General features: G+C 39.0%; 2 protein-coding genes across 5 annotated transcripts in view; both read left to right on the top strand.

Moving 5' to 3' along the window:
* LOC133530756 (potassium voltage-gated channel protein Shal) overlaps positions 1-25308 on the top strand; it is a 175177-nt gene that overhangs the window by 20233 nt on the left and 129636 nt on the right. The window lies entirely within an intron of this gene.
* Positions 12833-14464, top strand: LOC133530690 (uncharacterized). Its single transcript, XM_061868709.1, has 2 exons — positions 12833-14008; positions 14377-14464. The coding sequence occupies exons 1-2, from the start codon at positions 13025-13027 to the stop codon at positions 14380-14382; spliced, it is 990 nt and encodes a 329-aa protein (XP_061724693.1). The 5' UTR covers positions 12833-13024; the 3' UTR covers positions 14383-14464.

Genomic DNA, 25308 nt, shown 5'->3' with positions numbered 1-25308 from the left:
ATGGAACTTCCGCAGGGCCGACTTTGGTGCGTTGTATTGTGATATAGCCAACATGGATTGGTCAGAAGTATTAGCAGCAAATACTGTGGATAACGCCGTCGATGTATTCTATACTAAGTTGAATGCGTGCATTACAAATAATGTTCCTTGTAAGCCACAGTCCAAAACTTGTCGCTACACCTATCCTTCTTGGTACACAGCAGACATAATACGGAATATTAAATTTAAGTATTTTCATTTAAAAAGGTACAAGGAGAAGGGCCAAATGTTTAATAGAGAGCTTTTCAGGTATTACAGGTCTCATGTTAAATTGCTGATTAATGATGCATATCGTCAATATATTAACCGGATGGAGCATAGTATAGCCAAAGACCCAGCATCATTTTGGACCTATGTAAAATCTAAAGGTAGAAAGAGGTCCACGTGTAAGAAGTATACCTATGCAGGGAAGTCGGTGGTGGGGCAAGAGGCAGCCAATGCATTTGCTTCATACTTTGCTTCTGTGTATCTGGATGACGTGCCTAAGTTAGATCCTGAGGAGGCCTCGTCGCAAGCAGCATCAAGCACAAAAACTTGTGATGCGGCTCGTGTTTCCGTAGAAAGCCTGTCCATTTCGGAACTTCGTTGTGCCACTAAAAAGCTAAGGACTCGTTCTTCTGCTGGTCCTGACGCGATTCCTCCATACCTTGTAAGAGACTGCATATCTGCGCTTGAGCTCCCGTTGCTACATATATTTAATATTAGTATAAAACTTAGCCAATACCCTGCGAGGTGGAAAATTTCCCGAGTGACACCCGTACCCAAAGGAGGGAATGTATTAGAAGTCACAGAGTATCGACCAATTGCGGTGCTTTCAGTATTTGCTAAACTGTTTGAGACAATGATTGAAAGTCGCATTAGCCAGCAGATTGCAGTGCACCTGGTTGACTCCCAGCATGGATTTCGGAAAGGCCGTTCCACCACTACTAACCTCATTGTGTATGCTGATTATATCTTGGCGCAAATGGATCTAGGACACAAGGTGGACTCGGCTTACTTCGACTTTAGGAAAGCCTTTGATCTGGTCAGTAATGATATCTTGCTACAGAAGTGTTCTATGTTAGGATTTACACCAAAACTCTTGAGGTTCCTCTCCAACTACTTGCGCAACCGTAGTCAGTTTGTCCAGATAGCTGGATGCCAAACAGTGCCTTACTACACACGCTCCGGAGTAAGCCAGGGTAGCACCTTGGGTCCTACATTATTTATCATCATGATAAACGATTTGCCTAATGTAGTATCCACCGCAGAGTGCCTGCTATTCGCGGATGACTTAAAGTTGTTTAGGAGCGTGCGAAGTTTGGCAGACCGCGAAGCACTACAGCGTGACATAGACAATGTTGCGGCCTGGAGTATTGCGAATCAGCTTCCCTTCAATGTTACCAAATGTAAGCTGATTACTTTTTCCAGAGCTCGAGAGGCTATTACCCCATCATATAACCTGCTCGGGTTACCACTGGAGAGAGTGGATGTAGTCCAAGATCTTGGGTTGACTTTAGACGCGCACTTGGATTTTCGTTTGCATATAACCGGGATCTGTGGACGTGCTAATAAAATGCTAGGTTTTATTATGCGAGTATCGTCGCAGTTTTCTAATCCTAATGTTGCAGTAGTTCTGTACAATGCGTATGTTCGCAGTAGGTTGGAATTTGGTGCCTGTATTTGGGATCCTCACGAGGCAAAGTACTCTCTCATGGTGGAAAGGATACAGAGAAAGTTTTCTCGCTATATGTATAAAAGGATCTACGGATACTATCCACTTCTTTTCCCCTCGATGTTTGTGTCGGGAATGGTGGGATTGGATACGCTAGAACTGCGACGTAAAATATTATTAGTGATCCATTACTATAACTTGTTGCGAAACAGAATCAGTAATGTTAAGGTGCTTGAGCGGATAGGATTGCTCGCTCCAGCGCCGAGGACGTGCGTAGTAGGCGCCAGTGAGGGCGGCGCTTTGCCTCCGCGACGCCGGAGAAGACTGTTCGCCGTGGGCGGGGTGCGTACGCGTCAAACCAACAATGCTCCCACCAATCGGGCACTCTCACTCCTAAACGAACTATCAATCCAAAGACCTGATGTTGATGTCTTTTATGACTCCCCAGGATCGTTCTCCACAGCTTTATATATGTTTTTGAGTGATTGTACCTAGTTTGTAATGTTTAACTATTTGTGGATATTGTAAATAATTCTAATTATTAATATTATTATTTAACATGTAAGCGCTTTGGTGCCTGAACTGTAAGCTTGTGTGTTGCATGAATAAACAATAAACAATAAACAATAAACAATAAACAATAGCACAATACGGCCGGCGAACGGATGGAGCTGTCAGGTAGACGCTAACCGCGCTATATACTGGACCATGATATTAAAAAACGGTCAAAGTTTTGTTAGACAAAAAAGTGCTCTATTTTTTTAATCTTAAGGTTTAAATTTAAGAACCTCATAATACGTATTATTAAAGCAAGTAGCGAAAGTTGCGTCAGTTCAACAACGAAGGATGATTCACGACGCTTACCGAACACTTGCGTAGCAACACGAATCGATCGTCCATTTTATGTCTGACATATTATTTATCGTTTAGTAGTACTGAAGTTAGGGGTCAAATTATATTAGACATTGAGACGATTCAAATAATTTTTTTTGAAATGTGAACTGCATATCGTCTTTGTTTTGGGTTTGCGAATTGGCGGCATGGCGGGAATTCGTACAATAACCAACTAATCAACTATTAATGTATTGTATTTGTCGAAAGAGTACGAAATTTCGCTTGTTTTGTTTTAATTAATAATAAAATAATCATAGAAATAATATTCATGTATGGAATCAGATATTTTTAGCATACTTACTTACGCCATTCAATAGATTTTTCTAGTACCTTGGAAAAATATAGTTAGCAATGGTCTTATTTAATTTTTGCCTAATCATTTTAGGAATCCTTTCTAAGATCAATTACCTGGTAACTTATAACGCAGGTAACCAATAATTAGGAATACGGCAAATATTAATCCTTAAAAAAATAATAATATTTAAGTAGGTACATTAGTAGCAAGTTCTGGTCAAAGTACAACATATTTTCGGTATCTGAGGTACAACAAAGCAACTTTTTAGACAAGTAAGCTTCGTAATAGCACTTCCAATTGAGGTTAGGCTGAAGTAATCCTACCATCGAGTAGCTAATTACTTATTTAACTTTAACCCATATATTATATTCTTTTTTTTTTATCTGTTAGCAAAACATGAAATCATCATCCTTGATGTAGGTACTTAACATTCGATATACTGACTTTTCATAAGACAATTTATATTTTGATTTTTTTCTTGAGATACCGACCGCTTTCAAGTTTCGTTGATAGCTTGATTTTGATGATTAATAATAACGTTTCAAATAATATGAATGAAGTAGGTATTTCAATAACCGTGGCAATGTGGAAATATTGCCAACTGTCCGAGGTAAAACTAGGACCAAGGTAAAAGAGTTACTTTAAATCAATACAAACTTAAATCTGAAAGATCATCATCCGTTTGCAGTAAAATTGAAAGATCATGTAGGTATTGTGTCCTTTTGATGATAATTATTATGTGCATGTAGGTACGTAATTTTACTAATTAATAAAATAATTTTATAAAAATTAACTTTGCAGCAACTTTGAAAAATAATTAAAGACCATGTTTCCAACTTAATGTTACACCAAAGTTAACAGCAACTTTAAACCAAACACGGAAATAGTATTTTATACAATCTTAATACAATAGAGAGCTTTTCAGTCGAGTACCGTGTTTAGGCAACGAAACTTGCTGAGTTGCTTAAGTGAGGTACGAGATTGAAAAGCCTGATTATATCACTATTGTATACAATACTTATTCTACGAGCTAATAAAAATAGTATTTCTTTTACTATAAAACCTAAATAAGTAATGAAAATTGGTAAGTAGTACAAAAGACAAAAACGCGCGAGCCTCTGCCCGCCCGTCCCCCGTTCTATGGGAGCGCGGCGGCACGTGATTGGTCTATTTTTTTTTATAGTTGATTACAGCGTATCGAAAAAATTTTGTACACTTGAGTTGGGAGTCCATATATGAAAAATATGCAATTATAGTTTTGTATAAGAAATCTTAATTCAACCATTACAGTCGACGAGTAGAAAAATCAACTTTGATACCTACTTGAAACATCATCAAAGTTTGCAGCAATTTAGAATTTTTTTTTATTAAGCTTGCAGTTTGACGTTACACCAAAGTTTGCAGTAGCTTTAAAATAAATTTGAAAGATCATTTTTGCAAATTAACATATCAGCAAAGTTTGCAGCAACTTTGAAATATCATGCTTGCCACTTGAAAAAAACGTCAAAGCTTGCAGCAACTATAAAAATAATAATAATATCATGTTTGCAACTTGAAGTCACAGCAAAGCTTGCAGCAATTATAAAACAAACTTGAAAGACCATCTTTGCAAATTGAAATATAAACAAAGTTTGTAGAAACTTTGAAACAAATGTCAAAAATCATATTTGCAACTTGCAGTATCTTCAAAGTTTGCAGCCATTTTGAAAGATTATATTCGAAACATGAAATAAAATGCAAGATTGCGACAATACTGCAACATATTTGAAGCATTATATATCAAATTTATAAGTTGCTCCAAGATTGATACAAGCTTGCCTTGTTACATTTGACGTAGCAATTTATAATCAAAGAAAAATCATATTTGCTGCAAGGTGATCTGCTATCTGGGATGTGTAGATTTATGAAAAAAAAATCATAAAAAACATATCTAAGAACTTCCGTTTTTCGGGTTCCGTACCCAAAGAGACCGAAAGAGAGAGAGAGAGAGAGAAGAGAGATAAGGGACCGTATTACTAACACTCCGTTGTCTGTCCGTCCTTTGTTCGTCTGTTACCAGGCTGTATCTCATGAACCGTGATAGCTAGACAGTTGAAATCAGATGATGTATTTCTGTTGCCGCTATAACAAAAAATACGAATATGGACGGAATACCGGGTGGGCGAGTCCGACTCGCACTTGCTCGGTTTTTAGGGTTCCGTACCCAAAGGGTCAAACGGGACCCTATTAATGAGACTCCGCTGTCCGTCCGTCCGTCCGTCACCTGTATCTCATGAACCGTGATAGTTAGCCAGTTGAAATTTAATGGTAATGGTACGGAACCCTTCCTGTGCGCAGACAGACTTATAACACTGCTCTTTCTGCGTCGGGGGTTAAAAATCCATATTTAAAATATTAAAAACTCCATGACACAAATTGATATCTTTCTTACGTACAGACACAGGTTTAGCAATTTTAATAATAAAACTTCCGTGAGATACGTATATAATGTTATACAGGGTGGCTCATTCAAATCGGTCAGTATGGGAATGTCTGAAACTATAAGACATACGAAGATTTGTTCTTAGAAACCATGTCACCGATTTTGATAAAAAGAAAAACTGCATTCATACATTTGAAAAAAAAACTGTACCCAGCTCGGGAATCGAACCCGGTTGTTTTGAAAAAATAAACTTACACTTTTTCTATTTAAATATCGATTGTGTAGGTCTTAAGCTGTAAATGTCTCTAAGAAACATGATGTCTAAAATGAATAAAATGCATTGTTTTGACATACTTTAATTTATCATAGTAGGTGTTCAAAGTGACCACCGTTACAATATTCAACAAATTCAAAAATGTGTCGTGTGCAGAAATACCAAAATAACATATTTTTTCGCCGAATTTGTCCAAAACGCATATATAGGTAATTACGAGTATGACTTCAGGAATGCGTGGTTAAAATGTGTCAGGTTTTACCAGTCCAAGGTGTTTATAAGTCTACGCCAAGAAAGTGTGAGTGTGGCGTTGCACGCACACTACATAGACGTGTACGGAACTTGGCCATTAGGCGGCACGTCACGCCCGGTTCATCAAGTTATTGAAAAGTTCTATTAGTCTTCATTGAAGCCTTCACTAACTTACTCGAGGTGAATGTTTAAACATACATAGTTATAACGTATTATTTGTATGTGTAGGCATTTTGTTGGATATATAGGGTGCTTATTTAGTCACCTGCAATCATTAGAAAAAAAAATTGGCTGTTTCGTACATTTCTAACAAGGCAAACCTGCATGGTGCAGTCACCGCGCGCACTGGCCGGTACTAAAAAAATATGCTCTTTTCGCTTGTCTTTTGTTTTCTTGATTTGAAGGCGAAATGCACGACTCAAATTACATTTATCTAATGTTATTCAAGCTTAAACGCTCTATTATTATATAAAACAGATTTCTTACTTAATGGGCTGCCCCTAACGCAGGTAAAGTATGTATTGGACCCGGGTACGTCCTTAAACTACGTCCAAAAGAGGGGTATGGGCATTGTGAATTTCATCTCGCTTTGTGTGGTAGGGCACAGCCAGTGGATGTCATTCCAGATCTAGAGCAGAGCCCAACTGGGGAAGTACCTCCACCTTACAGAAAACCGCAGCCAAATAACACTAGACTCTACTCATAGTGTTGTGTTCCTGCCGGTAATTAAGGTTGCCAGAGCTCAACGAGGGGGGGCGGGTTCAGGGTCGGCAACGCGCATGGAACTCCTCTGGAGTTGCAGGCGTACATAGGCTACGGAGACTGCTTACCATCAGGCGGGCCGTATGCTTGTTTGCCACCGACGTAGTATAAAAAAAAAATGTATATATGTATAATAGTTTTAAGTTCTGCTTGTGTTTTAACCTAATCCAAGTGTTATTTGTACGTCACTGGTTCTTGTAACTGAATGAGGCTTGCGTTAGGTTCCGACCCGAAATTTAAGAACGCACGATTGTTGCAGCCCTTTCTTCTCGTTTAAAATTGAAGACTACTTATTTTCTTGGCAATCGCTGCTGAAGTTTTTATCTGCTTGCACCTGGTGGGCCCGCGTAGCCCTCAGTAGGTCCTGCTGCCAGGATTCATCGTTTGGCTCGATGAAGATTCAAGAACGTTAAGGCCAGTGACGATATTTTATTGTTTTAGAGTAGACACGCGTACTGACAGATATTAAAAATAAAAATAAAATAAATAAATAAACGTTTATTCACGTTTCATGGCTTATAAATATTTACAATATACTTCTGCCAAACCACAGAGTGGTTTGTTAGCAGACGAAGCTCCTATAATATGTAAGCTAGGTAGTCTATATGTTACTTATATTATTATCTATTTAACCCCTTACCGCATGCGTAGCCCTATATAGCAGTTATAATTTTCAATTCTATTGATAGCTATTAAAGTTTATTTTGAAACAGATATAATACTTTTGTTTACGACATGAAGTAAGGGGTTAACTCTACAATCTGATCATACAGTATAAAAAATGCAGTGCATGTGTACAATTTATAACGATTGTATTTTACCTTTTATTCTATTTAATAGATTATTAAAAATAAATAAATAAAATAAATATTATAGGACATTATTACACAAATTGACTAAGTCCCACAGTAAGCTCAATAAGGCTTGTATTGAGGGTACTTAGACAATGATATATATAATTATTATTGCTAAGTTTCTTTTTAAAATAATCGTTTTGTTATCCTTTTGGCCTTTAAATCCGATGGTAACTCGTTATAAATCATAGGGACTAAATATTTTCTCCATCTCTGGCCAAAATAATTAGTTTATTTTATTGTACATATTTTTACAATTATATTTTTACAACAAGAACCTGGTCTCATTTAGTTATAACAGCTTTAGTTAGCCGGCTACACATTTTGGCGGTCTGACCTTGACATTTTCTATGGGAGAATCAATTTTTTTTTCGCGATTTCTGGGTTGGTCCCATAGTAAAAGTTGCTCAATTGATCAAGAATTGATCAAGTTGCTCAGTTGCTGGAAGAGATCGCTTTTTAGCGATAAGACCGCCTGTTGTTACCTGGTTCTATTTTCCTTTAAAATTCATTTGTAGTTTTACATGTATGTAAAATGTATAATTGTTGGTGCAATAAAGAATATTTACTTACTCAATATGACCTATATATTCAGCCCGTAAATTATTGCAGGTGAAACATCCTGTATTTTAACATGTTTTACAATGCTTTATGAGTCGTAAGAATCCCAAAAAGCCGTTATTGATCTTTTTATAGATATTACTCAGCGCGCTCTTATTGATTAGTAAATATAGCAAAATGTCAAGGAACAAGATTCAAGGACACTTCTGGCGATGAGATATACAACGGTCCTACAAATATATATACAGCTCACGGCCTATATTATGATTATAGTAACTAGGGTTACCAGGTTAGTTTTCTAATTTAACGGGACAGTCACGTTTAAAATTCGAGACTTTGGGATAACATTTTTTTTTTAATACCACGACGGTGGCAAGCAAGCATACGGCCCGCCTGATGGTAAGCAGTCACCGTAGCCTATGGACGCCTGCAACTCCATATGTGTTACATGCGCGTTGCCGACCCTTTAAAAATCTGTACACTCCTTTTTTGAAGAACCTCATACTGTAGACCCTCGGGAATACCTCGGCAGGTAGCTCATTCCACAACCGGAGCATGCGCGGGAGGAAGTTCCTCTTAAACCGCACAGTGCGTGACCATTTAGGTTCTAGGGTGTGAGGATGAACACCCTGCCGACGGCGGGCGGTGCGGTGATAGAAAGTAGCCGTGGGCATCATGTGAAACAATTCTTCAGAGCACAGCCCATTGTACAAGCGGTATAACACACATAAGGAGGCAAAGTCTGTCCTTAGACTTAAAGGTTTAATACCGCTTGTGAGTTTGGGATCGTCGACGATTCGTACAGCACGTCTTTGAACTGAGTCGAAGGGCCCAAGCTGGCATCCAGGTGCTCCTGCCCAAAGGTGACAGCAATACTCCATATTTGAGATAGGTACAGTCAGAAAATTTAACTAGTAACACATTTCGCACTTTGCCACAGTGACAAATAACATGAAATTCGCTAGAGACAAATTCAATATTTTTCACCACACCAACTGGTAAAGGCCCTCTTGATTGTTCAAATCTAATGAGAAAGTTGCATTTTACCCACATGTGGGGCAAAGTAATCAGATACAAATTTTGAGTTGTTTCCTTATGTTAGATGGTAGAATTGACTTTTAAATGATGTCTTTGAATGATACATTTGGTATTTCATAGTTAGTATTTTCCTCGGGTTGGTGTGGTGAAAAATTTTTGTTTCACTAGAGGCAAAGTTTGTTTTACCGTAGTGCCTCGAAACCCTCGCAACGCTGACGATTCCACTTCTCGAACCACTCGCTACGTTCGTGGTTTGGAATTTTTTTGGATTTTTTCGCTTGCTCGGGTATCAATATTAGCACGAGCGGTTAAACAACAACTTTGCCCCCTTGTAAAACAAATAACTATTGTCTGCACAAAATGAATTGTGTTGTATTTACTTAAAATTAATATATTGTGGAAATACGGCCAGCCTTCTTGTTACCTTTTGCCTTTAGGCACCAATTTTTTTTTGTTCTTATGATTAGTTTTTCGTTGTCAATAGAGGCTCTATATGTTAACAACATCATCTAAAAATTTAGATGATAGATAGATTTAATATTATCACTCATATTTATTTTCCTTTTTGCGGTATTCGTAATCAAGAAAGTAAATTAGTACAATTTCTTATATTGAGTCTTTTTTGGATATAGGAAAAACTGTTTTTTTAAGGTTTTGGTTTTCAATGATAACAATTCAACACAACGTTCTGCCCGAATCGGTTGCTTTATATTTCGTGACATGGCAAAATTCAGTAGCAGAAAATTGGGACGTCTCAGAATAGTCGGGAAGTTTGGTCACCCTAATAGCGTAGCTAACTGGCTAGTGGAGCAAACTTGATTAGCTGGTAATGGCTTCTGGAAACTACGTTTCGCCTGTTGGTGTTTTGCCTCGGCGAGTGAACACTGAATTCTTCGACACTTTCGGGGTCAAATACAGCTTTAGGAAAAATACATTGACTCAAATAAGTTACAAGTATAATAATAATAATAATTCAGCCTATATACGTCCCACTGCTGGGCACAGGCCTCCTCTCATGTGCGAGAGGGCTCGGGCTATAGTCCCCACGCTAGCCCGATGCGGATTGGGGACTTCACATACACCTTTGAATTTCTTCGCAGATGTATTGCAGGTTTCCTCACGATGTTTTCCTTCACCGAAAAGCTAGTGGTAAATATCAAATGATATTTCGTACATAAGTTCCGAAAAACTCATTGGTACGAGCCAGGATTTGAACCCACGACCTCCGGATTGAAAGTCGGACGTCATATCCACTCGGCCACCACTGCTTACAAGTAAGAAAATAAAAACTTAATAGTAGTTTATGTGACTGATATTCTCGCGCGAGAACATTCCCCTTCGTAAATGGAGAACATTCTCGAGAACGGCACAACTATATCTTAGAGTCTGTGCGGAAAGAGAAGAGTCGTAGAATGTATGGATTCCCTTACATTCCAGTCTTCTATTTCTGCACAGACTACAGCAGTTAGTTCTTTAATTATGTGCACACAAGCTCTATTATTGTCGAACATAACATATTCCTAATCGTTGTATCACTACTAATATTAAGTACCTTTTTCTTATCTTTTTTTGTTATCTTATAATCACACCATTGAAAAGTCAGTGTTATATTTACCGAAATATTTAATCAATCAACTAACAAACAAAGGTTTTGTTTCGGTGAAAATATCCTTAGATAACAGACAAAATAAGTATAAGGCGAATTCAATAAAAAGTTAAACTCACCTCACGTATTTATCACGTCGTTCACGTATTCGCGCGCAACCTAGGTTCTTCGAAACATACTTATGTCACGCGAGTGACAGATTTAGAAAATACGTAACTTATACCGTTTAATTGTTATTATTTTCTTTTACTTAAAATAATAGCCGTTTGCATAATGTTAAGACTTTATTGTCGTACCGTGTACAAATGTACTAGACAAATGTAAAAGAGCGGGGCTTCCTGTCACAGGTATTATACATACTTACTAGGAAGTCCCAACCATGAATGTGTTATGTAATTATTTTCTTTTGTGTGTCAAATTCCATACTGTCGAATTAGGATAGCCCGTAACGATGGTTGTGTGTATGTAATAAAAAAAAATAATGTTATATACTATTTAACGTTTTTTTTTTTATTAGGTTAAATTTAGTATTACTCACGAATTGAATCTTTAGATAAAATAAAGTTTTACAAATGACATACCGACAATACCAGTTGTAGGTATATATTCTCTATAATGTATGCCTACTTTAACATACAGCTAGATAAAAAGGGGTGATCGCGAACCTTTTAGTAAAATTGCATGCTTGCTGACATAGATAAACACGCGTAAAAATAGCTAGTCTTCTGGCTTATAGTAACAATATGATATCGTCGGCTAAAATCGAAAATATCGCAACTCCATTTCAAAGACATTTAGTATTTGCAAATGTAGGCAAGAATACCTAAAGGTGAAAACCTTTAAGTCGTTTGGAGGAGATAAGAAGTTTGCGACTTTAGCCGCAATATGGCGGACAGATAAAAATCGATAAAAATTACTTACCGCTTCGTGTTTGGGTCATTAGTTTACACAGACGTAGTTTTGGTCTGTATCTGAATTGTGTTTGACCAATATTTTACAATTTAAGAGGGAAGAATAGCTTTTTCAATGTAACAAAGTAACGGTCATTTTACTAACTTAATCTTAACAAATCACTTTTATTTTGATGTCAATCGCTTCAACATAATATATTGTAGGTTTATAGGTTTTGCTTTAATTTTTTTTTTGTTTTGCAATTTTTGAAAAAAAGTAAAACTAGTTTTTTATGTATGGACGATCATGTGGTATATTTCCCTCTTAACATTTTTTACAGAAAAAAATGGTAATAAAACTGGTGTACCTAATAGGTATATGTATAGGTATGCTCTACTTAGTCAGGAATAATCCAATCTAAATTAGAAGCTAAATGTACAATCTAATACAAAGTAGACTACTAGAGACTAGTATACTACTAGAGTTGTGCCAGTCTCGGGAACGTTCTCCGTTTCCTACGGGGAATATTCTCGAGCGAAAACGTTTCCCATACAAAACGGAGAACGTTCCCCATACAAAACGGAGAACCTTCTCGAGAACGGCACAACTTTAGCCATTACTGAAAACTGCGTTTTAATTCTCTTAGCTCACCGGGCTTCATCTAAGGTACTTGCACACCAAAAAGCGCACGTTTATGTTAAAAACTGGTGGCATAAAGTTGCTACAATTTTATTATAAAGAAAGTCCATACGTGTGTTTTGACACATTTTCACCTGAATTACGAAACAACTGAAAGGACCCAAGATTCCAACCTTGGTGAATGACGTGCAACCAGACATTGACCCACATGTTATCGATGTCACAAACAGACAGAAAAATGGATTTATGTCATAATACTAATCGTCTTGAGTGTTGGCACGCGCCGAGAGGCGATGATTGCTATGACGTTATGTTCGCGGATGACATAAAAAATGAACAAAATAAAATAGTTTTATTTATTTTGATGTTACATCGCAAATTACATTTTGGTTGGAATTACCTAGAAAATATATTATTATCTAACTGTGACGGGTAGTCCTCTCCTCCATTTATAACGGTGTTTCCTGTAACAGAAGCAATAAATTAAACTGTAGGTTAATAAGTTACAAATTTTTATTTTTGTTAAAATAACTGACATAACTCAGTGGATTTGGTCGCTTTTTGCATTGATAACAATTTCGTTAGTCGTCTTCTGCATAACTATGGATAAATAAGACCTTTTTTACCACATCAACTGGTAAAAACCCTCTTGGTTGTGGTATATATTTGGTATATGTATAGATATGGAGGGTAGAACCAGTCTTGCAATAAATGATATTCTGAACGCACGCCTATTATTTGTCACTGGCGAACGAGGCGTGGTTTTGTTACTGTATTTTAGTAAATACGTGCTTAAATCAAGTATTATCCAGTGTATGTGTGATATATGTAGTGTTAAAAACAATGGGCGTCGGAAAAATACCCGAGTTCGACGTGAAAACGGGAAATTGGACTATGTATTGTGAGAGGTTAGAAATGTATTTCCTCGCGAACGATATTAAGGATGAAGTGAAGTTACCAACACTAATCGCAGTAATGGGAGAAGATGCATATCACTTGTTATCTACGTTAGCAAGCCCCAGCCAACCTTCATCTTTGACCTTCACTAGCGCGGTGACACTGCTCAAAAATCACTTACAACCGAAACCCTCCATCTTGGCCGAGCGCTACAGATTTCGGCAGCGGCGCCAGGCAGAGGGAGAAAGTGTAGCTGAGTATGTGGCGGAACTGAAGAAGCTAGCAAAAACATGCGATTTTGGGTCGTCTTTAGAAGAAAATCTCCGCGACCAACTTGTTTGCGGCATTGTAAGTGAGTCGACGCGGCAACGATTGTTCGCGGAGGACGGCATCGGCTACGCGAGGGCGGTCAGTTTGGCTACGACATTGGAGGCGGCAGAAAAGAATGCAGTCGCGGTAGATCGAGACGCTAATAATGTTAACACGGGTGTAAATAAACTGGAAGCGAACCATAAATGTATGGCGTGCGGGGAGATTGGGCATAAAACGGAAGGTTGTAAATATAAAAACTTTGAATGTAGTTGGTGTAAAAACTTAGGCCACTTAAGAAGGATGTGCCCTGAGAAAAATGCAAGACTCGGAGTGACGGGAACGGCGGGTAGCCAGTCACAATCACGCGGAGACGGCGTGACCTATAACGGTAGCGGAGCACGCGGGAACCGATCATCTGGAAGAGGCGGTAGCGGGCGCGGGCGCGGACGCGGAGGTCGCTCGGGCCGCCGGGGCACAAACAACTATTGGGTGCACGCGCACCAGGGATTAGCTGACGCGGCGAGCGATCACGGCGGGTATACGTCGGCGCTGGACAATAGTGATTTGGATGATGACAACGAACCTATGTACCAAATGTCATTAAGCAAATATAAACCGGTATGTATAACGATGTTTGTTCAGAATCAGTTGCTAAATATGGAAATTGATACCGGGGCCGCCTTATCATGTATTACCCTAGATACTTATTATAAATGTTTTAGTGATTTACCATTACGGTCCTGTCGTTTAAATTTAACACTATACAATAAAACTGTGATTCAACCGGAGGGTTATGTACGAGTCGAAGTAAGGTACAAAGGAATTACCAAAATATTAGATTTGTATGTTATAGACCAGGGTATCACGACACTTTTGGGTCGACAGTGGCTTGCAGAGTTAGGTATAGGTGTTCCCGCTCCCAGGATTTGTAATATAGACTCAGAAAAAGTAAACAAATCTAATACTCTGAATGAAATCCTTTCCAGGCATGAGTCATTGTTTGACGGCACCCTGGGGCGGTACACGGGCGGCACGGTGCGGCTGCATGTACGTCCGGGCGCCGGCCCGGTGTTTTGCCGCGCGCGCCCGGTCCCGTTCGCGCTGCGGCCGCGAGTTGACGCCGAGCTTGATGCCATGCTCGAGGCGGGCGTCATCCGGCCCATCAGCCGTTCCGACTGGGCCACTCCTCTGGTGATTGCTCGTAAGGGGGACGGCGGAATACGACTGTGTGCGGACTATAAGGTGACCCTTAATCCTAACTTATTGGTCGATAGGTATCCGGTTCCAAAGGTCGACGACCTTTTTAGCACACTCAGTGGACATAAGTTTTTCACTAAATTAGACTTATCACAAGCTTATAATCAACTTGTTCTGGATGAGGCGTCCACGGAGTATACAGTAATAAATACACATAAGGGGTTATACAAATACACTCGTTTAGTTTATGGGCTGGCGTCTAGCCCAGGTATTTTTCAAAAGTTTATGGAAGATCTATTTAAAGGGGTACCGGACGTAGTAATTTTTTACGATGATATATTAATAAAAAGTAAGGACATACGTAGTCATCTTCAAACGATCGAGCAAGTGCTAAGTATATTAGAGTCAAATGGCCTAAAAATTAAAAAAAGTAAATGTGACTTTTTGACTAAGAAAGTTGAATATTTAGGTTTTGTTCTGGATAGGGAAGGTTTAAGGGTAAACCCGGATAAAATTAAACCTATAATCGACATGGCCCCACCGCAAAATAATCACCAATTAAAATCTTTATTAGGTATGATAAATTTTTATGGTAAATTTATAAAAAACTTAGCGTCCCGTTTAACGCCACTATATAGCTTATTAAAAAAAGGCAAACATTATCATTGGGGAAAGGAACAGAATGAGGCATTCCTTCAGGTAAAAAAAGATCTTTGTGGAGCAGAGGTATTGGTTCATTTTGACATGTCACGAGTTAGCGTGGTAACATGTGACGCGTCATCGCGAGGCCTTGGGGTAGTCTGGGCACAACGTGCTGCCGATGGCTCCGAGCGCCCCGTCGCCTACGCGTCACGTGCACTTACTTCCGCGGAAATGCATTACAGTCAAATTCACAAAGAGGCTTTAGCCATAGTTTTTGCCACAGATAAGTTTCATCAGTATTTATTTGGTAGAAAATTCATACTTCGCACGGATCATAAACCTTTAGTAAGCATTTTTGGACCAAATGTTGGTATACCAACTACGGCAGCAAGTCGGCTTCAGAGGTGGGCGATTAAGTTATCAGCTTATGACTTTAACATAGAATATGTGAATACCGATAAAAATACCGCGGATGCCCTATCGCGTTTAATTAATTCTCACAAGGACGAATCAATCGCCACAGAAGAAGTGTTGCCTGAACAGACGTACTTACATTTCGCGTCCGAGGCCCTTTTATTAGACTATAAGGTACTAAAAAGGGAAACGGCTTCAGACCCGATTCTTAGCCGAGTTTTGAGTTACATCGCGGACGGGTGGCCTAGCGACGTAGATATAAAAGAACTTAAGCCATACTTTAATAGACGGAAAGAGATATATAGCGAACTAGGTTGTGTCATGTGGGGACACAGAGTAGTTATTCCGATATCTTGTCAATCCAAGGTAATAAAAGAGTTGCACGACACACACATGGGAGTTGTCAAAACAAAGGCGTTGGCACGGAGCTATGTGTGGTGGCCGGGAGTGGACGAGGCGGTAGAGGCGGCGTGCGGCAGCTGCGAGGTGTGCGCCAGCGTGGCGAGCGCGCCGCCCGGCCACGCTCCGAGTCCCTGGCCATGGCCCAATCGCCCGTGGGCAAGATTACATTGTGACTTTTTAGGACCCATAGTAGGGAATACTTATTTAATTGTGGTAGATGCCGGTTCTAAGTGGATTGAGGCCATTCGTATGAAAACAACTACCGCTGGGGCAGTAATTTCAGAGTTAAGGCCAATGTGGGCGAGATTTGGCCTACCAAAACAGGTAGTTACTGATAATGGCCCTCCTTTTACTAGTGCAGAATTTGAATCTTTTTTGTCAAGAAATAAAATCGATCATTTATTTTCAGCGCCTTACCACCCCGCGTCTAACGGTGCCGCCGAGAATAGCGTCAAAATCTGCAAACGGGCAATCCAAAAAGCTATTAAACAAAAAGTAGATATAGATATGGCTTTAAACAGGTTTTTATTATCGTATAGAAATACCGAGCATTACACTACAGGTGAAAGTCCGGCCAGAATCTTACAGGGAAGGAATTTACGTATGCGCTTAGATAATTTAAAACCAAATCGTTTAGACCGTGTAAACGAACGTCAAAAGCAGGACAACGCGGAGCGAGGGCTGCAAGGGCGCGCATTCGCACGCGGCGATGAAGTGTGGTGTCGCGACTACCGCTCCTCCGACCGCTGGGTCCCGGGAAAGGTCTCAGACATTCTAGGTAATACAGACTATAAAGTATTGTGTGATAAGGGAACCGAGGTACATAGGCACATCGACCAACTAAGGCGTAGGGTCCCAAGGGATACGGGTGAAGTACGTACACAGCCTAGATCATCCGTCCGTCGTAGAAACAGCTCCTTAATTGTTCCGCAAGTGGATACGGGCGAGCCGGAACCAGAGGAACGACCAGTCGAGCCGATTAGAGCTAGCGCGAGCGAGGATGTGAAAAAAGTAGCTTCCCCACAGGCTGCCGCCGTGGACCAGCCCCAGGTTGCAACCGATAAGGTTGATAACACTTGTCCACCTAAAAGGGTACCTAAACCTCCTATACGTTTCGGATTTGATGACTATTTTTAGAGTTAATTACCACCTACCCTATGTACTTATGATTGTGTTAATTGTTAGCTACATAGGAAAGGTAAGGTTCTAGTGTTCGACACTGCTTACTTGTTTATCCCTTTAATCTAAATTTATGGTTATAGACTGGCTAGAATAGAGTAAATTAATGTAAATCATTAGCATGCCAAACATTCGCATGTTACCCTAATTAGCTATAAATATTATGATATGATTGTATTCATAAAATAAACATTTCATCATTTGAATGTTACTTAGATTATTCTTAACTTGTAAATCAAGATTGTGTGCGTTAGATAGTGTCACTGAACGTATCCATTCAGACATATCTAAATATGTATATTCACGTATTATCACAGTTGTTTAGAATTAAGAACCAAATAGTATTAAGTTACTTAAGTAGCGATTAAGGGTGGAGGTGTTGGTATATATTTGGTATATGTATAGATATGGAGGGTAGAACCAGTCTTGCAATAAATGATATTCTGAACGCACGCCTATTATTTGTCAGGTTGTTCAAACACTAATGAAAAAGTTTTATTTTATCCTTATGCTGGTGAATTTCACTTTAAATGATGATTTTCAATGAATATTTTTATTACCTTCAAATGAATATCAAATTCATTGTTTTGATTTTTTGGTATATCATATGTAAGTAGTTAATATTTTCCTCACGTTGGTGTGGTGAAAATTTTTGTATTTCACTCGGAGGCTAAGTTTGTTTAATCCTCGTGCCTTAAATCCTCGTAACGCTCAAGACTTCTCGAACCGAACAAAATTTTTGAATCTTTCGCTTGCTCGGGTATCAATATTAGCACAAGCGGTTAATCAACAACTTTGCCCCCTTGTAAAACAAATAAATATTTCGAGCAAGTTTGATGAAATATTTATTTTAATCACACGCTCGTAAGGGATATCTGGTCGTGACAAGTAAAACTCACCAATTACTAAAAAATAATTAAAGAAAATCAACCTTATTTTACTAATAACACTATTTAACTTCAAAAGATTATCTTTAGAATGTATTCAACAGCCATAATATTGTTATAAAATTATAGCATGTTTTCTGGCACTGTTTATCAACACACCGTTTTTGTTATTAACCATTCATATCGATAACTCGTATATACTTTAATATTTTAATGTTTAGGTTCACATATTTTAATGAATGATAAAATATGGTACATTATGGCTATGAACTTGTGGTGGTAATTTGTGAGTATTGTTTGTCACCTGACGATCTTATCTTCAAAAACTGATGAGCAAGTTGGATTTGATCCATAAGAGTGGTAAAGTAATGTGATGCAATTTTTTTAGTTGTTACTGCATGTTGGCTGGTAGAATTCGCAAATATTAAAGATTCAAAGATTCAAAGAATTTATTTGCGCAGAATACACGTATATACATGCAGATCATATTGGTACAAAAAAAAAACAAAGTTCCAGTGTATTCAGTCTGCGTGCAGACATGCAAAGATTATAGATTATAGAGGAGCACATTCTAACATCAAATCATAAATCAATACAAACATGATTAAAGAATAATATAATAATTAGTAAAAAATATGAAAATGTCAATGAAAAATAATTGCAAAGTCAGTTATTCAAATAATCCTTAATACTATAAAAGCATCTGTCCAAAAGCCAGCTAGTCAACTTACGCTTGAATATGTTGCCTCTGAGTATCTTTAAGTCATCAGGTAGTCTATTATAAATTAATATACACATGTTATATACATTTTTTTCATAAATCATTTTACGTCCACGTGGTTTAAAAAGTAGATTTACAAATTTCTGCCTTTTCTGCCTATGCATAACATCACTACGTTTAGAAAAAAGTGCACGGTGGTTATTAACAAATAAAGATATTTCTCTTATGTATAAGCAGGGTAAGGGAAGAATATGCAGCTTTTCAAATAAGGGAACACAAGGATCATCAGGACTAGCATGACAAATAGCCCTTACACATTTTTTCTGTATTTTAAAAACTCTCTCTACATTGACAGACCGACCCCACAGAATTAGCCCGTAGTGAAGAACAGAGGACACGTATCCATGATAAGCCGTCAGAGCAGCCCCTAATGAGACCGTGTCCCTGAGTCTTCGGAGAGCAAACACAAATCTGTTTAGCCGGTTGCAAATTTGTTCGACATGATCTTTCCAGTGCAGATGCTTATCTATGGTAAATCCTAGAAACTTGACAGTGGATACTTCATCTACTTTATCATTGTTGTACTGAGCTGTAACATGTAAACTATTTGAATTATAAGAAGTAATTTGCATAAATTTAATTTTGCTTATATTAATTTTTAAATCGTTCATATCCATCCAATTTATGTCAGTTAAAGAATTATTTACATCTTGATTAAATGTCAACCTATTATCACATTTCACCAATATTGTCGTATCATCTGCAAACATTATTACCTTGTTAGGAGTTGCATTTGGTAAGTCATTAATATAGACAATAAAGAGAAGTGGGCCCAAAATGCTTCCCTGAGGGACACCGCGGAGGTTGAGTTTGTACTGAGATTTAAATACTTTCCTGATCATTACATTATTTGATTCAGTAAATCTACTGATCTCTGTACATTGAATCCTATCTGTCAAATAACTCTTGATCCAGTCGAGCGCTCTGCCTCTGATACCGTAATGTTCAAGCTTATTGAGAAGTGTCGAATGATTAACAAAATCGAATGCTTTTGTCATATCTAGGAAAAGCGACGCTACTGGAACATCATTATTTAAGTTTTCTGTGATGTATCTTACTAACTCGAAACAAGCATCTGTTGTAGACTTGTTTTCCCGAAAGCCAAACTGTTCCGGGCAGAGTACGTCAAACGTTGCTAAAAAATTTTTAAGTCGAATGTAGAAAGCCTTTTCAAATATTTTTGATAGAATCGGGATTAATGCTATTGGTCTATAATTGCCTGGATCAAGCCTGTCACCTTTTTTAAATAAAGGCTTAACTATAGAGACTTTCAGTTGTTTTGGAAAAACACCCTCAACAAATGACAGGTTTATTACATGAGCAAGGGGAATACAGATGTCAAAAGCACATAGTTTCAATAGTTTTGTAGTAATGCCATCGTAACCGCTTGCGTTGCTATTTCTTAAGGACATTATTATTTTAAACAGTTCCTGCTCATTGACGGGGCTTAAAAATATTGTGGCATGGTTTAAAGATGACTTCTCACTGGGTAGTACAGACTTAATTCTATGAGGTAAGTTTTGTGACAACTTGTCAGACTTTGTAGACTCTATAAAGTGAGTATTAAAAATATCACAGATATCACAGGGATTATTTAATTATGTGGCTTTAATTTTTTTACTTCTTATTTATTTGGCGGTGGCCGAGCGGATCTGACATCCGACTTTCAATATGGAGGTCGCGGATACCAATTTAGTTTTTTGGTACTTATGTCCGGAATATCATTTGATATTTACCACTAACTTTTCGGTGAAGGAAAACATCGTGAGGAAATCTGCATACATCTGCGAAGAAATTTAAAGGTATATGTGAAATCCACTATCCGCATTGGGCCAGCGTGGGGACTATAGCCCGAACCCTCTCGCGCGTGAGAGGAGGCCTGTGTCTAGCAGTGAGACGTATATAGACTGAATTATTATTATATGTATGTCTTTCCCATCACGGAACAATGGTATTCCGGACCTTTAGGAGGCGTGCGCGGAGCCGAAGCTAACACGTAGAGTCCCTTTGGACACTTTAATGAAATGTAAGAGGTACACCGACCGAATGCTGCCCTTGTCCTGTCATGGGACGCACGCAGAGGCAGCACCCGCCAGGGTGTAAGGACTATTTGCGAGTTGATGACTCTAACATGAATTGGGTTATTGGGTGAAAGCGATGGGCTATGGGATAAAAAACCGGACGCCTGCCTAATAAAACGGTATTCTATTTTATTTCCGGCAGACGGTGTCTCGCCCTCACAAGATGGGCCCCTACAAAAAGCGACATCTAGGATGGCTCAAGGGCAAGAACGGTGTGAGCGGCTCAGGGGTGTTGAGAGGTGTACGCCGCTTTCTACCCAGTGGCTGCGAGCAGCCACTGTGCCAACTCGCATCTTATGCAATTTTTAACTTCCACCCCTGGAACTTAAAGCTCTAACGACTCCACTCTGGCCGGCCGGCTAAGGCAAGCCAGAGGCAGAGAATCCTGTCCCACCCACCCTCCTTGCAGGTAACAGTACTCCCCAGGAGCACTCGGGTACGTGAGGTCGCTACTCCCCAACAGCTCGCCACAAGCCCTGCGTTATTATTATATTATTATTTCTTTATTCTCCAGGTTAACAGCATGAATATAAAAACACATAAAAACAATATAAAACTCGACATTATTATATCACAGTGTTATCACATCTTATTTCACAGTGTTAGTACAAATGGCGGTCGTAAGACCTTAAGGCCTTCACCGCCAGTAAACCAATGTGTAGTCAAAAAGATTAACTATGTATCCATACAAGTTACAGCTGGAAAACTTAATGCAACGGAATGCCTTATCTTCGGTATTACCGCTTGTCCCGAACGCTGTTTAATCTCGGATTATTTAGCCGTAATCCTGATAAGCCCGCGGCCACTTGCTTCGATCCATGCTGAATTTGTACAATACACCCTTAAATTTGGAAATGTTCGTGTTTGAAAATTAAAATACCTATAGGTAGATATACCTAATTAGTGGTTCTGAGATCTCGCGACGAGCCTCAAAAATAAATAGAAAAACCGGCCTAGTGCGAGTTGGACTCGCACAGGAACCGTACCATTATCTATAAAAACGGTCACCCATCCAAGTACTGACTCCGCCCGACGTTGCTTAACTTCGGTGATTGGATGAGAACCTCGAGATTGGAAAGAAATATTTATTTTATTCTGTTTTTAGTATTTGTTGTTATAGCGGCAACAGAAATACATAATCTGTAGAAATTTTAACTGGGTAACTATCACGGTTCATGAGATACAGCCTGGTGACAGACGGACGGACGGACGGACGGACAGCGGAGTCACAGTAATAGGCGGGACGCTTTGACCCTTTGGGTACGGAACCCTAAAATTAAAAATACTTACTTGAGTCATCATCAAAGCGAAATCACAATGATTACAAGCTTTTATTTAACTTGCCCTGTTAGTATGTGTGGGACAAATCTTGCAAGTTAAATTTGACCCACTTTCCGGTTTCCGATGATGCTGAAAATTTGCATACATATGTAAGTCGGGTGACAATGCAATATTATGGTACCATCAAGCTGATCTGATGATGGAGACAGGAGGTAGCCATAGGAACTCTGTGATAAAACAACGCAACCTAATTGTGTTTGGGGTTTTTAGAATCGTCTCGATGAGTATTAGTTGCCTGTGGAAAAAAAAGTACAGTCAGCGATAAAAGCTTGTACCAAAAATGAAATTTTTGCCAAGAACTTATTTTAAGTGCCATAGACCCTACTGGCTTGTACCTCCTTTATGCCAATTTCCGTGATTATGAACTTGTTCCAAAAAACGAAAAGAAAAACACCTGCTCACAATGTTTCACGAGAATCGGTAAGCAATGCATCTGCAGAGGAGAATATCCGGAAATACGATATTTTTGTCCTAGCTGAAACACAGACCTACGCTAACGGTCGGTCAATTATTGTATACAACCTTAAATAGTCATACTCGTACAATAACCTAGATATCTCAGTTATGCTCTCATTTTAAAAAGATATGCTAAAATTAGGTATATGAGGTACATGAGGGTGAGGGGGGGGGGGGGGGTAGGTGAAGCTAGGTATGATGGGCATAGTTTTTTTTGCTAGAAATTTCAATACAACATAAGTTGTAGGCAAAAATTTAATTTTTGGTACAACTTTTTCTCGCTGACTGGAATTTTCTTTCCACAGGCAACTAATACTCATCGAGACAGTTCAAAAAACCCCAAACACAATTAGGTTGCATTGTTTCTTCACAGAGTTTCTACGGCCACCTCCTGTCTCCATCATCAGATCAGCTCGATGGTACCATATTGCATTGTCACCCGACTTACATTATGCAAATTTTCAGCTCAGTCGGAAATCGGGAAGTGGGTCAGATTTAGCATGCAAGATTTGACCCAAACTAACTGACAAACTTACATAAACAGGTGTAAAAATTAGAGCGAGTAGATGTTTTATGCACAAAACTACTACTCGCTCTATTTTCTTTCTATAACAATTTTTATTAACGAAAACTAGTATCCAACACCTATATGTTACCTAAATGTCATGACAAGTTTTATGTAATTTAACCCCTAAATATATTATTTAAATTTGAACTTCAACAGCTGGCAATAGAGTTGAATATTATAACTGCTATATGGTTGCGTATGCGGTGAAGTTTAAGTATGTCGTTTTAAATTGTTTGGGAGCTTATTTTTGGCGGCGAATTCGTGACTCCTAAGGGAACTGACAATCGAGTTATCAGTTAATAATGTGGACGTTGGTAAGAAGCACGTCTCATGTGCCAGAGATAAGCTATTTTTTCTGCGTGTTTACTGCCATACCAGGCCGCGTAGCCAACGTTACAAATGTTACAATCGTTCACGCTCAGTAGCGTATCGTAGCTATCTCTCTCTATCACTCTTCCATATTAGTGCGACTGTGACAGTTGCGTTTCGTTCGCCACGGAGCGTGAACGATATGCACGTAGGCTACGCGGCCTATTTGTTTCGATTTCTATGGCCCGGGTCTGCAACAAACGCCGTAGGTCGCGTCCGACATGACGCTGTACGCGACGTACGAATGCTTACTATGGATATGCACTATAGTAGTCTCTCTCGTACACCGAACGCGACCTACGGCGTTTATTGCAGACCAGGGCCTATGGCACTTGAAAAAGACGCCAATGAGGAACGTAACGTAACTTATCATCAGGTGATATTGTGATCAAATGCTTACTTTTTTCCAATAAAAAAAACAGTCCTCAGCACTACGGAAATTGAGTAATAGGTCCCTTATCTGCATTGCAACTTTCTAAGTGGAAGCATGAAAATTTTCTTATGAATGTTTCCAGAAATTCTTGGAAATTTTGAGAATGTTCTTTACGTTATGCAATCTAAGCAGTGTTGGCCGAAACGTTCATGCAATTGACGAATAACCATTACAAATTGAACCGTAAACCGTAACGGACGGTTACAATTTACGGTTCAATTTGTAATGGACAATCGTCAATTGGAATTAACGTTCGGCCAACACTGCATCTAAGCACGTGCAATTCTGAGCCCCTAGTGTAAATTTATTCGATGGCGTAACGTGACGTACGCGTTTCATTTTGTATGGGATTTTGAATTTCCAAAACGTTCCGTTTGGCGCGCTATCTAAATCCCATACTAAATAAGACGTAACGCAAAACGTACGTTACCTACGTTTCGAAATCAATAAAATGTACACTAGGGGTACTGGTCAGTATGAATCTCGTAGTTTTAATAAAACGTTGGTATAAATTGTTCTGCCGTAGCGTATTGCAGGTGGAACAGATGCTGCATTTCATTTAGTGCTGCAGTGGTTTTACGTGATATACCGAGGTCACGGGGTATGTTGTCAGTAGTCCAACTTTTAATCTGAAGTATAACCGGACATACAGGATGTCCAATCTTTCATTGTCCAGGACTTTCAGTAGGGATTGCAAATCCGGACATACTAAATATCCGGATTTTCGGATAATTTACTGTATGAAATCCGGTTATAAGTGCGTTACAAGTTCTATGAAGAGAGCCCACGCATTTCCTATACACTTACAAGTAGATAATTCTTCCTCCAAATCATATTATACCCCATGTACCTATTGGCTGCTGTGTTCATACATTTTTCATGCCACTATATGCTGTCACTGTAAAAGAGCCCTTTAGGCCCACTTACAGAATACATTTTTGAATTTTGGATATCATCACGACGTAAAATAATAATGTGGCACATGGTATCCTGCGTAGACACACTGGCACCGTCCCACCTCCAACGGACTAATGTTAAAGCGGGCGCAGCGGCGGAAAGCGCCGAAATTTTGAAACGTAATAAATATAAGAGCTTCGGTAGAGAGTACCATTTTGTACCATTTGGCGTTGAAACTCTAGGTCCATGGGGTCCCAGCGCGCACAAGTTT

The sequence above is a fragment of the Cydia pomonella genome, chromosome 23 (genome assembly GCF_033807575.1).
Source record: "Cydia pomonella isolate Wapato2018A chromosome 23, ilCydPomo1, whole genome shotgun sequence".
In the NCBI taxonomy this organism is placed as follows: Eukaryota; Metazoa; Arthropoda; class Insecta; order Lepidoptera; family Tortricidae; genus Cydia; species Cydia pomonella.
The sequence above is the reverse complement of the archived record's forward strand: the minus strand, read 5'-3'. Positions and strand labels throughout refer to the sequence as shown.

Bases quoted from the DNA above. Each gene is read 5' to 3' on its own strand.
- LOC133530690 (XM_061868709.1), top strand. From the start codon at position 13,025: ATGGGCGTCGGAAAAATACCCGAGTTCGACGTGAAAACGGGAAATTGG.